Source organism: Plectropomus leopardus, chromosome 11 (assembly GCF_026936395.1).
Source record: "Plectropomus leopardus strain MGB_pleo_1.0 chromosome 11, ASM2693639v1, whole genome shotgun sequence".
Taxonomy (NCBI): Eukaryota; Metazoa; Chordata; class Actinopteri; order Perciformes; family Serranidae; genus Plectropomus; species Plectropomus leopardus.
In genome coordinates this window covers 18,225,174-18,240,617 of record NC_142186.1, presented here as the reverse complement: position 1 = coordinate 18,240,617, position 15,444 = coordinate 18,225,174, and the positions used below count along the sequence as shown (strand labels likewise).

General features: G+C 38.7%; 1 protein-coding gene and 1 long non-coding RNA gene across 6 annotated transcripts in view; one reads left to right on the top strand and one right to left on the bottom strand.

Annotated features, from left to right (window-relative positions):
- Window positions 1-15,444, top strand: part of LOC148188243 (uncharacterized) — a 73,673-nt gene that overhangs the window by 4,834 nt on the left and 53,395 nt on the right. For all 4 annotated transcript variants that reach the window (XR_015777896.1, XR_015777895.1, XR_015777898.1 and 1 more), the window contains exons 2-3: window positions 263-416; window positions 12,802-12,875. This is a non-coding gene — a long non-coding RNA (uncharacterized LOC148188243). The remainder of the gene's footprint in view (window positions 1-262; window positions 417-12,801; window positions 12,876-15,444) is intronic.
- macc1 (MET transcriptional regulator MACC1) lies at window positions 5,696-14,098 on the bottom strand. 2 transcript variants are annotated; one of them, XM_042490843.2, is made up of 5 exons: window positions 13,960-14,098; window positions 11,962-12,081; window positions 9,833-11,868; window positions 7,936-8,124; window positions 5,696-7,798 (listed from the first exon to the last, which is right to left on the bottom strand). In XM_042490843.2, exons 2-5 carry the CDS (start codon window positions 12,071-12,073, stop codon window positions 7,595-7,597), a joined length of 2,541 nt encoding a protein of 846 aa, XP_042346777.2. In that variant the 5' UTR covers window positions 12,074-12,081; window positions 13,960-14,098; the 3' UTR covers window positions 5,696-7,594. The 2 variants fall into 2 exon arrangements, with proteins under 2 accessions (XP_042346777.2, XP_042346775.2); XM_042490841.2 differs by having other exon boundaries at window positions 13,895-14,032.

Below are 15,444 nucleotides of genomic sequence, written 5' to 3'. Positions count from 1 at the left end.
TCACCTCAATAAGAGTGCATCAAAGATTAAATAACTGAGAGTAGGGCCCAAATGAACTCTGAGAAAGTTGTGTTTCTGAAAACATTAAACAATTTGAGGAGAGGAAGCCTAAAATATGAGTTTTAGTCAACATCTTCTCAGTTAATGCATCATCCAAATCTCTGTGAAAAAAGATGCACTAATGGACTAAGTTTTTCTTGGCAGTTAGCTGGGATAAGAGCCAGATGAAACAGTAATTTCTGCTTTTTTTCTCCTCTTAAAGAAAATAAAATCCTGCCAGCCTCTCCTTAATCCCTCTTGGATCACTGCAGCAGATTGAGCAGCCAAGATGGGCTTTGTTTGTGAGGTCTCACCTTGTCCATTGTCCCAATGAAGAATAGGGTCCATGTGGGACACTTGTCGAAATGCAAGCTGTGGTGAGTATATTGCCAAGAAACAGTATAATATACATGAAGTATGCTGAACAAACATATTTGTGATGTGCCCTAGTTTATTACATTACTGGAATTGTATAAATGTTGCAGTAAAGGGCTGCACTTCAGGGCGTGAGAGAACATTTTCAGTGTCTCAGTTTGCTCTGCAAATATTGCAAATGTATTTTTTTTAAATTAATTCTTGTTAAATATTCTCACACTAACAGGCAGGACTCGGTGTTGGCACAGGTTTAGCAGGAGTGTTGGTGACAGGGACTACTTAATGTGTTAATTTGTTGATGTGTTATGAGGAGGAGCAGTGGCTCATGTTGGCAGGGAGCTTTGAGTGAAACACAACAGCAGTCTGGAAGAAGCTGTGGACATAAACTCTGTGATATATGATCTTCTTTTGATGATATAATTTCACTGAGAACAGTCTGTCCAGAGTTCAGAGGAGAGCTGTTATATAGTCAGCCCTTCTCATAACTAAAAATGCTCTTTTGTATGTGAAGCAGTAAAAATAATACAGACAGCAGTCTACTGTCAAGTGGATGAGTATATGTGGTATGTAAAAAAAAAAAAAAAAAAAAAGAAAGAAAAAAAAAGCCACTTGCTACAGACAAAGTGTTGTGGTGGCTCTGTTGTGGTATTCATTTTCCTGGTGTACATTTCCTGCTCCAAAGACTGGGATAGTGCCAGAAAACTAAAACCAAGCAAATCGTTCTATCGTAATAGGAACTGAGTCATTCGGAGTAACAAAGCCAGCAATAATTATGATGAACAAAGGCTCACTTAATGGTAAAACAAACAAAAAACTGTTGACTAATTGGCTAAAAGATTCTGAGCAATTTTATACCACTATCAGCAAAACACTTGAGCATTATTGTGCAAGAATTCTATATATACTGATGTTTTGTTGTTGTGAATGAATGAGGACAACTTTACTTTAAGCTTAAGTTAGTTTTGTGACATTACATCAACAAATCATTTAATTTGGATGCCCAGTTTTGACCTCAAAAAGCAGGAACGAAGGTTAGGAGTGCAAAAGGCTGCAAACTTTCTGCTAAATTTCCAGCAACGTAGTGTTTTGTTTTGCTATACACAGTGTGAAACCTGTGCTGTCTCTGTCTTTTCATAGTACAGGCCTCTGTTCTGCTAAATTATATCCAGATAGTTATTGTCTATGTTTTCCACTTCATGTTCATGTCATCCAAGCAGAATACAGGTGTTATACCTAAAAGTGTCTCTTAAAGACTGTAATACATAGAAAGATGTTTGTTGTTTGATTGTCAGCAGATTCTTTTAGGGTTTTTATATAGGCTACATTTTGCAGAGACTTGATTCACATGAGACTTGCTTGACTAACACTGATTATCTAAAATGTTTATGATGTTGTTAGATGAATCTGACCTGTGCATTAATGTAAAAGCAGGAGCTCATTTTGAACTATTAACTACTGACTATTTTCATATTAGATTAATCTGCTTATTATTTTCTCTGTTATTTGATTAATTGATTGTCTTGTAAAAAAATCTGGGGATAGTGAGAAATTGTGTCATATCTGCCCAAAGCTCAAAGTGATGCCCTCTTGATGATTAAAAATAACATTAAAATTCTTAAATTAAAACAAAAGCAAAAACAGCAACAAAAAAAAAATCACTCACATTTGTTAAAAATGAACCATGAAATGTTCTTGCATTTAAAAAAAAAGGACTTAAACGATTTGCAGTCACTGCAAATTAATTTTCTGTCAAGTTATTCATTGACTATTTTTTAAATAACTAGAAACTAAAGCTGTCAGATTAATGTAGTGGAATAGAAGTAGAAAGTGAGAGCCTTACAGTAAAGGCATTTAGTTGCGTTACACCCCTGGGCGCAGCTCATATTATTTTAAATTTATGCCTTTGTGATTATGACTTGACTTGCATGACTTGTAGCTTATAAGCTTATATAGCTTATAACTTGGCTTGACTTGCTCAATTTTCACAAGTGACTTTCTTGAGACTTTAAGATTAAGACTTGAGACTTTCTTGGGACTTGCACATTGATTACTTCTCCCATTGCTGATATTTTGTGATGTTCCCCACTCGTTTTAGTTATTTTCTCTTTCACTCATTTTATGTTCGCATCATCTGCTGTTTAGTAGTGGCATGTGGACAGATGAGCGAGGTGAATGGCATGCAGTCTCTAATACTAAGTCCATCTTGCAGCACCGTCACAGACATGTGAAAGGCTGTCTGGGTTGGATATATTTCTTAACAGTTTTGCTTATCCTTTCACAGAAAAATCGGTATTAAAGATGTCATCGTTCTGCACCGCAATGTATAGTCACAATAACATAAATGACATCAGGAGGCGAAATATTTTCTCACAAAAATATAAAGCCTCAGACAGGCAGTGATTTTCATAATAATTAACTGTTATCTGCATTCTCACAGTGCTGCTATAAAAGGCTGCCAAAACAAAGGTGGTCACATTTCATTAGTCTCAAAGTTAAACGCCTCACTGCATCTGAAAAATAGGGACCTAAAAAGGCAGTGTCCTTTTTTAAATTGGATGCCTCAGACAGTTTTCATATGTGTCCCTCACTGTAATACTGTCAATGCTTCACTGTGTATCATGTTGTGAGAGCAAAAGCTACATCCTTCAGTATGTATAGAAACTGACCTCAGCATTTCTATCATTTTGTGCATTTTTGAGCCATTTATCATATAGGTTTAGACTTCTGAATGGCTTATCTGTAATTGGTTCCAACACTGTATATACCATATGCATAAGTACACTACACATTCATACATTTTTATTATAAAGCCTGAACATTGCAGTCTTTCCTTTTGGTAACCTTTGATGCTTTATACTGCAACATAACGCTGTAGTCATACTCTTTTATGTGCACAGCTACAGCAAAAACATTCAGTAGTGATATTTAATTAATATCGGTATACTATGCAGCAATTGTTTGCTCCTGTTTGTTAACGATATCACCATAGAAACTATGTTTACTCCATTTCAGCGTGCCAGTGCATGTTATGGCAAAGGCCTGGAAAGGTTGTTGGATTGGAGTGTAATCTGTCAGCAGCAGCAACCGTGTAACTGTCAGCTGACAAAACAAACAACAATGTCGGCCTACAGGGCAAAAACCAAGGTAGCTTTCCTTGTTGTCAGATAATTACCTGCATAGACAGTAATGTTCACACACTGACTTTATGTAAGTCTGAAGGACATTCATCAGTTCTCTTTCTTATCAGTCTCCATTGACTTGTTTGTGTTTGTATCGGCCATGTGGTCAGTGTGACGTATATGATGCTCTCACTGCTGAAATAGCCAGATCTGTTGGCTGTGATACCAATAAAATAGTATGCATACTATGCCTATTGGCACACCAGAGGCTTTTGCCAGCATGGCAATGGTGCAAACCCAGTAAAAGCCAACCCCAGCTTTGTCCCTTGAAATTAAATTCTCTTTTCTAAAGGAAGACTTATTTGTAGCCCCCTCTTGGATGCATGCTGCATACTATCTTGAACCTGGTTGCCACTCTTTCATCAAGTCTCTACCTCTACTGTGCGCCGTGCTCAGGAGCGTCCTGAATACAGCAAAAGAAGAAGAAAACGCAGGCAGAGTCTCTGCAGATAAATATACTGCCAGATACTTGGCAGTTTGTCATACATAATGATTTAGAAACTACCAATGAGTCTATACAAAGTTTTTAGGAACATCCTGCAAAGTATCTTTTAAATGGGAACTAGGCCCATTTCCAAAATTCATAAATGTTATTCCTGTGGTCAAAACAGTCCAAAATTTAGGTAAAACATAAACAACTATCCCAAATCCCCAAACTAGAGTGACAAAACTCAAATTTGTGATGTCATTGGGTATAAAGTCACAAGCTGCCTCATAGATAATGAATGGTGAAAGATGTTGTAGATGACACTGAGAGCACCCAGTGAATGTTGAATGAGTACATGTTTACATTTTCTGTGTCTAAACTGAAAGAACTACAGTAGAATAAAGCTCATTTGGGTCTTAAAAGGAAAACAAACATTCTCTGAGTCCACAAAATCAGGCTCTCATTTATCGTCTGTACACAGCTGTAGACTTCATTCTTGATGACATCACGAGTTGGAGGCTTACTTCTCTGGTTTGTGGCTTTGAGAGAGAGAAGCTCATGTTCACAATATTGATTACCTTTTCCTAGGTCATGGAAATAACATGCTGGGATTCTAAATTTAGGTGGTGTTCCTCTTCAGTGTTTGCTTCAGTAACTGATTGTTAACTTTTTATCTATGACGAATTATACATTTGAGCTTCAGCTAGATAAACTGGCAACTTAATCCTTCCCCTGAACTGACCCTCACTCATGTTTGACTCTCACTCAAACAGTAAACCTTTGTCCTCTGTGTTCAAGGGAGTCTGCTATTAAATGCTTTAAACTTATATATAACTTTGTTTCAAATTGCAAATTATGTTTTAGGAGAAATGCCATGCCAAATTAATCTTAAAATTTTTAGCAATGATCAGAAAAATTACACACCGAGCTGAACACTGAATTATAAGGTGCAGTTCCCTGATATTTCTTTACTCGCTGCCAGAGAAGGACATAATTCTGGCTTCCTTGTGGTAATAAAAGGGAGGCTGATATGACCACTCTGTCTGATGGATGTTTACTACAAAAGTAGTTATTTCAGTGAGAAAAAACTCAGGAGTAATTTGCACATCATTTCTTACTTTGTGTCTCTAAACATCAAATCGTTTCATATCTCTGATTTTGTCCTTGATGTTCCCTCTAAACTCCCACTCTGTTTATCATCGACCATTACAAATAAAAATACAATCTTACAATCACTCTCAGCTTGCAGATTTAATCAGTTCCCTCTGTTGTCTGATACCATTTTCCTCATTTGATTTACTTTTCCCGCGGTGCTTTCAGTGAGCCAAAGTAAAGTCGGTGCAGCGTTCTGTGCTCTCTGTTTGATAGGGAATTGGCACACAATGCTCTCAGCTGAAACTTGCTTAAACAAACAGTGTTGGGAAAAGCAAACAGACAGAGAAAAGTGGAAAACACTGCAGGGAGAAGTCATTTGCTTCAATGGTGTGATTTAACATGACTTAACTGGGAAAATTACAAATGTCTCATGTCTCAAGTCTCAATGTCTCAAGTTTTTAGTTACTGAAATACTATTTAAACAACACGTAGTTTGTTAACAGTAACAGTTTAGCCACTGTCTGTCGAATGGTCTATTATTTAATTGTCTTATTTATTAGTAAAGAGATCAGATTTGAGATCAGTTTTCTGCAGCTTTATTTTACGTTTTATTCATATTTCTTGCAACACATCTCCCTTATTTAATATTTCTGTGACTGAGGGCACTGCTTACTATACTTCACTGGCACTACTCTACACAATGAGGTTTCCATTTGGCAATGAAAACATGATGATACAAACACAACAGTAACATTGTATACCTTAATGAAATGGATCTTTGTACATATCTATACACTACAGTATAAAAAATAGCAAATACACTATAATTACTTACATTTAAGACAATAGTTTATATCACTTCTATAGTAGCATCGCTATGGTTTGTTTACTGGCATCAGAAAACTTTCACTTTGGTAGCACATTCTCATTTTTAGCACACACACTTCAATACAGATGAATGTACTGTCAGTACTGCGACCCTTGAGATTGTTAGTTAGCAACAGTTTTCACATTATTATTGGCTACTTACAGTATATTACAGAATAAACAGATGTTGTACATATTAGAGATGGTCAATACTATTTTTTCCTTCCCAATAGCAATTCCCGTTCCTGAACTTGTGTATCAGCTGATACAGCTGAGTTCTGATCCGATACCATTATACAACCCCCCCCAAAAAACCCCAAAACAAAACAAAAACATCTGTATACTAGTAACCCTGTACAGATGTGAAATAATTGCTATCAATGTGGTATCACATTGCTCAGATTAACCCTATGTAAAATATAAACATATACATCCTGAGAATAACTGCCATAGAACTTTCTTTATTATCTAGTTTGACATTTTTTTTAATGGCTAATGTTACACTTTTGAACAGTAATCAGTTCTCCATTGCCACTGTGTAACAGTAGTTGCCAGTGGCTGCACAGCATAACTTGCTGTGTAAGCTACTATTTTAGAGCTGCGAAGAATTGATATCTGGGAAACCTGACAATTTATCCAGGTGTGAAACTACATAGAAAACTGCATAGACTTATGTGCTCGTCAATACCTGCCAGAGCAAGCATTTTAGGCAGTATGTGAGTATTTCTGATATTAGTATCAGAATCAGAACAACTCTAAAACATGTTACAGAAAATGGAAACCTAACTAGACTTGCATCCAAGTTCCCTCAAGGCTTTCGTGAGATATCGGATTCATGAGAAATAGATGGATGTAAGGTGACATGGACTGACAACCCCAAAAGATAATACATCCGCCCATGGCTATTGCCAGCACAGATGCATAAAAAAAAACCCCTCAGATACAAAGTTTCACAGGATCCACAAAGATGAAGCAGATTCTAATTATGAGAATCCTTAATTTAAAAACTTATTGTAGTCAGTGATTTAAGGAATGCAGTGGAAGAAATCAAATAGAAATTGAAGTAATAATTCAACCTGCTCTACAGGTGATGCATATTTGCAGAAAGTAAATGTAAATGTCAGTAAATGTCTTGAGTAACATTTCCCTTCTATGCAAAGGCAAGGGATGACAAGAAGCATTGAGATAATTGATATACAGGACAGTTGATGTCAGTCGTGAACTACTGACCTCATATGTTTGACTGAAAATGATCTACCAAAATGAACTTTCATATTAAGGCTTCATCACATTTGCACAGATATATTTAGAGAAAGGTGACAAACGGGACTTCATTTTCTTCTCTTGGTGGTATGCAGTGAGATTTCTTCACAGTTAAAAAATTGTGAAAACATATTTTAAATTCACTTAGTGAGATCCAAGCTTTTAGTGCAAGTACCTCATTAAATTTCAATTAAGTACCTTTGTTTAAAAATGAGTGAGCAAAACTTTACAGAAAAGGGCAAAGTAACATCAAAGGCAACATCAAAACCTTATTCCTGTGGAACAAAACCTTTGTGTCTCTCAAGTGCGTGGATGTTGCCGTCGTCACTAGAGTGTGCTTGCATGAAGTTTAGGATTTTGGGTGTGCAGAGGCTCTAAAGATATCGAGACAGTTCACTGTCATGAGGGCACCAGTCAGCTGCCTCCACTGTCTGGTGGCAGGGTTTTTCATTTTGTCCAGGACCAGGTGCAGATCCTGAATCATGTCTCTGTAGCTGTCTCCGTACCGCAGACTCCAGGAGTACAGGAAGTCATAGGCGGGCTTCCACATTGACTGAAACCGAACAAGAAATACAGAAATCAACTTCGAGAATTAAATTGACGTCATATTCACTGCAGAAATGCCACAAAATCAGTGTTATCTACGTTATTACCATTGCTTGCTGCATTAGTGTTTACTGTTTAACCAACCTGGACACTGACTTCTCCGCTCTTCCCTCGGTGCGGCGCCTCATAGCCTGCTATCTGAGCACTGGAGAGTTTTCCCATTTTATCAGCAAGCTCCCGCCATCGAGCTCCTAGCTCCACAGCGGTGGACAAAATGACAGTGTTCTGAATCAGCTGGGCGACGAGATTCACAGAGTCCATCTTCAACAGACCCTGCGGCGGTAAACATAGTGATAAACTGTCACAGAACCATGAAGAGCACAGAACAAACCAGCGTACAGGCTGTGAAATCACAATAGTGGGCATGTCCATTGTTTTCCAAATTTGCTGTATTTTCCCAAGATTTATTTTTCTTGTATGTAATACACACAAAGATTTTGGTATTAAATAAGAAATACTCTCAGTTCACAGTGTGAATTCATCAGAAAATTTTAAAGTACTAATCTTAAGGATTTTCATTTAGATAACTATCTTTTGCCCAATGAGGCCACACAAATGTGACCGAGCCTTTGGCCCACCATTGAAAGTACTGCAATATTTATATATATTTGCAGTATTATGTACTGGGCGTTGAGGGCTGACATTTGCGAAAAAAAAAATGTAGCATTAAAGAGAGAGTTGAGATTTTTTGAAATGGGGTTTCATGGGGTACTTATCTATAGTTAGTATATTATAGACAGTAGATGTCGGGAAACCCCGGTTTGGAGAAGCAGACTGGAGTCCGACAGGGAAGCTAAGCAATCTACTGCTGAAAAGGGGTCAGCACAAAACATTTTCAGCCACCTACAAAAAAAATCCCACCTAAAAACACCAATATCAGTTTGTATACTATATTGAGAGTTATGTCACTGCCTTACCTTAATGTCAGACAAGGATTTTCAGTGGGAAAGGAATATTGCTCTCGTTAAAGCCAGACTCCATTGGAAAAAAAAAAGAAAGAAGCGATTTAACATCGCTGAACAGAGGAGCTGCTGGTTTACTGCTGCCTTGATCAGTTAGTTTGTGTTGTTGTGTGACTTTTGTGTTTAAGAGGGTTAGTTTAGATACATCAGAGTCACACAATAGAAAAAACTAACTGATCTTATCACAGTAAGCCATTAGCTCCTGTGTTCAATGAGCCAAAATTAATGTTTTTGTCTTGTGGCGTAGACGAGCACATAGATGGGGAACTGAAGCCATTAAGGACTTAGCCTTCGCAATGGGTTGTCTGATGTAAAGTTATAGCATTTAAAATACAATGTTGTATACACTTAAACTGTTACTGTTTTTTCTCTTAGGTGGGACTTTTTTTTACGTGATTTCAATACATGTTTTTGCTGACATCCCTCTGGGGACATGCTAACTAACATCTACTGTATGTAATACACTGACTATGGATAAGTATGCCATACAACCCCACTTGAAAAAGTCAAAAATACTGCTTTGAATTAGGGCCCATGCAAACAGAACAATACCTGTGGCTGCAGTTTCACATAAATAACATTTAACTGCTACTGCTTTCAAAAATGCGTCTACAAAACAAAACAACCATTTTCTGCATATTCTGATAGCAGATCAGGCTGAAATACTACAGAGAGTAATGGAACAAGAAGGAGCAGCCACAGTGAGCTGTTAGATGAAGAGCTGCAGGCAACAAGCTACATGCCTCCAACTTAGCGAGGTCCTTTCAATGTGCCCTGCTGTCTGTCGACTCATGCCATGTGCAGCATAAAATCAGATTACGGTTGCCCACAGAGTGGTGAAAAAAGCAAATTATTACCTTATTTCTTTATTAAACAACAATAGTTTGCTGCCCCCAGAACTCTGACCTCTAGAATTAACCTGCATTTGCTGTTACCACCAGTAACTGCAGGCATCGCCAAATCGATCTGGACGGAAATATTCGAGCCACTTATTAAATACATTGTTTTTCTCCACTTACCACCAGGAGCTCATGTAGAAACTTCTTCCTGCTCTTCTCAGCATGGCAGTCCTCCTTCAGCTTCTCCAGTACGCAGGCAACTTTATCAGCTTCAGTTTCAGCATGCCTCCGTGTGATGGTGTCCAGCATCAGATTGCTATACCCTAAAGCATCAGCAAAACCTCTCCAGCTGGTTATGTGCTCAGTGACCAATGTCTGGATGGCAGAGTACATATAAGTAAGTTTCTTGAAGGGCAGCGTCATGTTGTCCAACAGGACCTCTGTGGTGATTTGAATGCCGGTGAAGTCGATCACCTGGTCTCTGGTTATGAGCTTGATGTTCTTGCAGTGAATTAAACCAGTCCTGCCTCGGAGGAATCCGATATACCACTCCTTTACTTTTGAGTTACCCACGGACCTGACGGTCTCTCGGGATAAGAGAGCCACAGTGTCCCCCTTGAAATACTCCAGAAGGTAGTCTACGCGTGGCTGGCGGAGAACTGACTTTAAGGCTACGCCGTACCACTGTAGGTTCACAGGTCTGTTTGTGAATTTGGGGAAATCTGGAACCCTTTCCTCGGGAATAGGTAAGCTTCTTGACATTTCAACCCGCTTTTCTACCTGCCTTGGCACTCGCTTTTCTGATCTGATGGGGGCTGTGGGAGGGGAAGGAACCTGGAAATGTGCAACAGTTGCAGCATTTGTTTCCTTCACTTGTAGATCCAATTTAAAAGGACTCATTTCTGTATTACTAGCACAAGATAGCGCAACTGGCAGTTGCAAAACTGTCCCTATTTTGAGCTGACTTTGTCTCACTTCTTTCAGCTCGTCCCCAGGTTTGATTTTGAATATTGAGCCTGTGAGGTTTATCCCGACATGCAGGTTGTGCAGTTTGTCTGGTTTAAACTGATGTTTCCCCCAAAGCTGCAGCACAAGTGGAGGCAGATTTTTGTTTCCTGTCACTGAAAACGGAAGCTTTGGCGGAACGTCCTCATGACAGCAAACCACTATTACAGCCTTGAATGATGGATGGATGAACCTGGGACCATAAACTGCTACTGTGATTTGGCGGTCAAGGTAATCCCACACTGATGTAGCGGGAGCCTGGATTGCAGAGGCCTCTGCGACTGCAATTACATAAAAATGTGTCTTCAGTTCCTGCAGCTTCATCTGTATCATGTTCTTGTAAATGTAACAGTCGTCCACTTTAAGGTAAGGTCCCTCTCTTTTGTTGGACACCAGCCCGAACACAGTAGTCATCACCTGACTCAACGGGTCGTTCTTCACCTCTCCAGCCAGTTTCACCTCCAGAGAGATGCACTCCTTTATGTTGATGTTGCTGAGAACCACCTCGAGAAGCGGACTCATGGTTGTCACATAGTTGTTATTGAGTCCAGGAGGAGGGTCTAGCAGTGCTTTCAGTGTAACTTCCTGGACTTCTCCAGGAGGAACATGGCCTTCTGGGATATGGATGCTAATTTCTGATTCTGGCAACTGTACTGAGCCTCCAGCATGGCCGATCTTGCAGATGACCTGAAAGTCAGTGGCCTGCGTCTGAGCCCACCCTGGACTCTGGCTCATTAGATTTAAGTCCAGACATGAGCGTGTTAGCTGCCTGTGGCTCAGCCAGGCCATCTTATAGGCCTCTCTGTCATTCTTTAGCCACTCAAAATCCGGATTAAGCACTGGCCCAGGCGGTTTGAAGCTGTTCTGCCGTTTTGGCACTTTTCTCTCCAGATCATCTAGGATGTCTGAAGCACTTCTCCATCTCCCAGATCTGTTACTGGCTTTGTGTTTTTTTTCCAAAAACTTCCCGACATTGCCTTCATCTGAAGACGTACTAATGGCATCATCATTATTTGTGTCCAGATGTTTTTCATCGTCTTGTTTTATATTTGATGTGTTGGAAATGTTTTTTTCTACGCTGCTGTCTACGATGTCCTCTAAGAAAGGGTTTGATCCAGACAGTTTGTTCCAAAAGGGATTTTTTGACTGAGATGTACGTGCGACTTCAGGCTGTAAAAGTGGCCACTCAGAGTTCTTTGTCCTGTACCCACCTGTGAAAATATTTAAAGTTTTGTTAGAACGTTGTCAGAGGGTTTTCTGATTTTGAGCAAAGGCTGTCTCTGTTGCAAAGTGGGAAGTTTTACCACTCAGGTTGTTGCTGGTAGAGACGTCATCCAGATCAATCAGTGTCCCCTCAGATTTACTCCGCATGAGACTCCCAGCACGATGGAAGGACCTTGCTCTTCCAGCTGCCATATTTTCATCTGTAAACACAAAAATTATATTGTGTTAATATCCTAATTTACTTGCAGCTTTTACTTCTAAAAAAGCAACCAGGCAGCCTGAAGTTGAGCATAATGAATATGCATTACTCAGAATAACTTATCTAGGGCTGAAACAGTTAGTCAGATAACTGATTGGCTGTCAACAGAAAATGAATCTTAAACAGTATTGAAGAAATATACCCCCTCCCCAATAAGCATTTGTATATCATTTACACACCACATGGTAAGTTTAATTTGTGCAGAAAAGAATTTGTGGAGTTTTTTCACATTCTTCATAAGAATCAAGAAACCATATTCTCAATGAATTGAGGTCAGCAGTCTGTGTCCAAAAACAGCAAAACTGTATCAACACTTCTGTTTACAAACTCACACAGCTTGTGCAGTATAATCTAAGTCTCATTTATCCTATATGCTCAGTACTTCCCAACACAACACATACACTTTCACCAAAACTATACTTTTACTAAGACACTTCTGCATAAACAATCTCACGCATGGACGAGTAGCGCACCTGTGCTGTTTATTATGTGTGGTGAAAATGTATGTTTGGAATGTGCTCAGCATATGTCTGGATAAATATGACTTAGGTTATGCTTCACGAGCTTTGTGAGAGTTTGTTAACAGATGTTTTGATATAGGTTTGCTGTTAAACGCTTTTTCTTTTTACTCCAATCCATCCAGAATTCTCTTTGTGTCTAGATTCTGTTCCTGATCCCGTTAATCGTGGAGGCATGCAAGAAAATGTTTTCTTCCAGAATTCAGCAGAACATGTGGTGAGTATTTGATAGACAAATAGTTTTTGGTGGTATCGCTTTGATAATTCATTAAGTCATAAGTCATTCTTAAAACAAAAATGCCAGATGTCTACTGGCTACGGTTTCACAAATATGAATATTTGCTGATTTTCTTAGTCTTGTATCAGGCATACTAAACTGAATATCTTTGGGACTGTTATTTGGACAAAACAAGCAGTTTGGACAGGTTATATTGGATTCTTAGAGGTTGCCATGTACATTTTTTATTACATTCTGTCTACATTTTACAGACATTTTACAAAAGATTATTCAATAAATAATAGGCAGCAATATTGTTAAAGTATGCAGGCCTAAACATTAGCAGACATATATTTTGAAATGCCATGACACAACCACCAACACCTACACGATGAAAGACGTGAAAGTAAAGTCATTGTTGTGTCACAACTATGTTTCCTTGAGCACAGTGAGCCTCGGGCTCTCTGCAGTCTGTTACAGAAACTGTTCCAAAGCGAGGAATAAAGCCTGAACTCTGTCTGTCACTTGTTTGCGTAAAAGGACACTACCCATTCAAGACTTGTCACAGTGAGTCAGTCATTAATAATGTGGTTTCTTACACCAGTGCACAAAAACAGGTTGTTCTTGTCAAGCAGATGACACAGTAGTCGGTTCTCTAAGCACTTCTACTGCAGGGCCACTGTACTACTGACAGTAAATATGTATAATCTGATTATTTGCACTGTGCTGTGATTCAAGTAGTGCAGTTACTCAGTATTACCTAAGCTGAAATCTTGTGCATGTTTCATAGTTGCTTTTTTTTTTTATTATTATTAAATCAGATGAAAATGTCCTGAAACAAATCTAGCATTTCTTAATAACCCAGAGTAAGCAACACAGATTCACATATTAAAAGCTCCAGCTTCACCAAGCACAGCTTCAACAGCCAACATTGACAAGTATCAGCGCCCCAACAGGTGTGCGTATACACTCAGTAGTTACACATTAATAAAATGAATTTCTCTATTTAGGACACTCACTTTTATGAAAAAAGAGACGCGAAAAACCATCAAATACGAGAAAACCAAACAAAGTTTGATCTCACCGTCGGCATGAGATGATTGTAGTTTAGCTTCGGAGCGCTGGCAGGAAAAAGAGAGCAACCCACTATCATTTACACTCTTTTTCTGGGGCGTATCTGTGATGTTCACCTCCTCACGTTACAGCTCTGTACTCTGTTTGCTCTCGGGCGGGGAGCATTTTGGGAATGGAAGTTTAATATAATGCCCGAACCACGGCAAAGGAGTGGCCTCTCGCGGTTAGTGACTACAATACCCGTAATGCACCGCTCTATTTACGCACGAGACTTGCAACACCTGAAACCGAGCGATACCTGTAGTTTCGACAGGAGGCTGAGGTTAGAGATAAGCATGCTAACAAGGCTACTGAAACACGTTATTACACAGGTTGGAGGTGACTAATGCGACGAGGAGACACAATAAACAAGGTTAATCACTCAGTGAGCATTTAGCTTCAAGATAATTATTATTCAAATATATTTACACTGATGCGGCTTGTGCAGCCAACACAGCACTGGGAATTTGGCAATAAAAGCAGGTGCTAAATATGCTTGTTGCAGTAGGCTATATTAATAAGGCATAAATACAGATCTGTGAAGATCAAAAGTCTTAAGCCACCTTAAACTTTGTTATTTGATAAACATTATAATAATAAATATTTATTTCTCAGTAATCTATTCACTGAAACACAACCAGAGCATACAGAAAATATGTATGCAGTGTTTAAAAAATGCAAATTTGGTGTTTTAATGCATCATGTGTGTTCTTTGTATTATTTCTTTGTATCTTAATAGAGACAATTTATATATATTGTCATTACAACTTTATTACAACAAAAAATCAGTGGTGGCTTAAGACTTTTGCACAGTATTGTGTCATAATAGTGTTTCTTCTTGCATTGTTATTCATGCCTTACTTATTTTTTGTAACAGTTGGTATTATTGATTTTACAGAGTGTCATTATCACTGCTGTTCTGAGTGACTCAAAGCCAAAATGAAGTGAAAGGTTAATCTCATCAAGGACTCAAGCCATGTTATCTCACTTAACATGTTATGCACATGTCCTGTGATGAATACCTTGATAGATCGCTATTTTAAACTGTTACATCATATTTAGTCTTTAGAAATAATACAAAAGGAAGCCAGTGTTTGAGCTGTTCACAGCTTTGCAGTTGCATGCCAAAGTGAATGAAAAGTAATATTCCAGATACCCCTTTTGGAGGAGCTTACTGTTTATATTTCAGCTGTTATCTTTGCTGAAGTTTAAATGTTCTGTCAGAGCTGTTGTGGTCTTTGGATGCAGGCCCTGGCATCCAAAGGCAGTTCAAGGAATGCAGCTAAGTAGTCTTGAGTAGATTATGAATTTTCATGTAACAAATATGCCTGCAGCAGCCTGGACTTTAGCATGACTGATTATCATTGCCCTGCTACAGAACGTATGAAAGTGTTTTGTGAAATACTGTATGTGTCTGAGTATTGAAATGTGTCCATTTTTGTAAAATGTCCCTCTA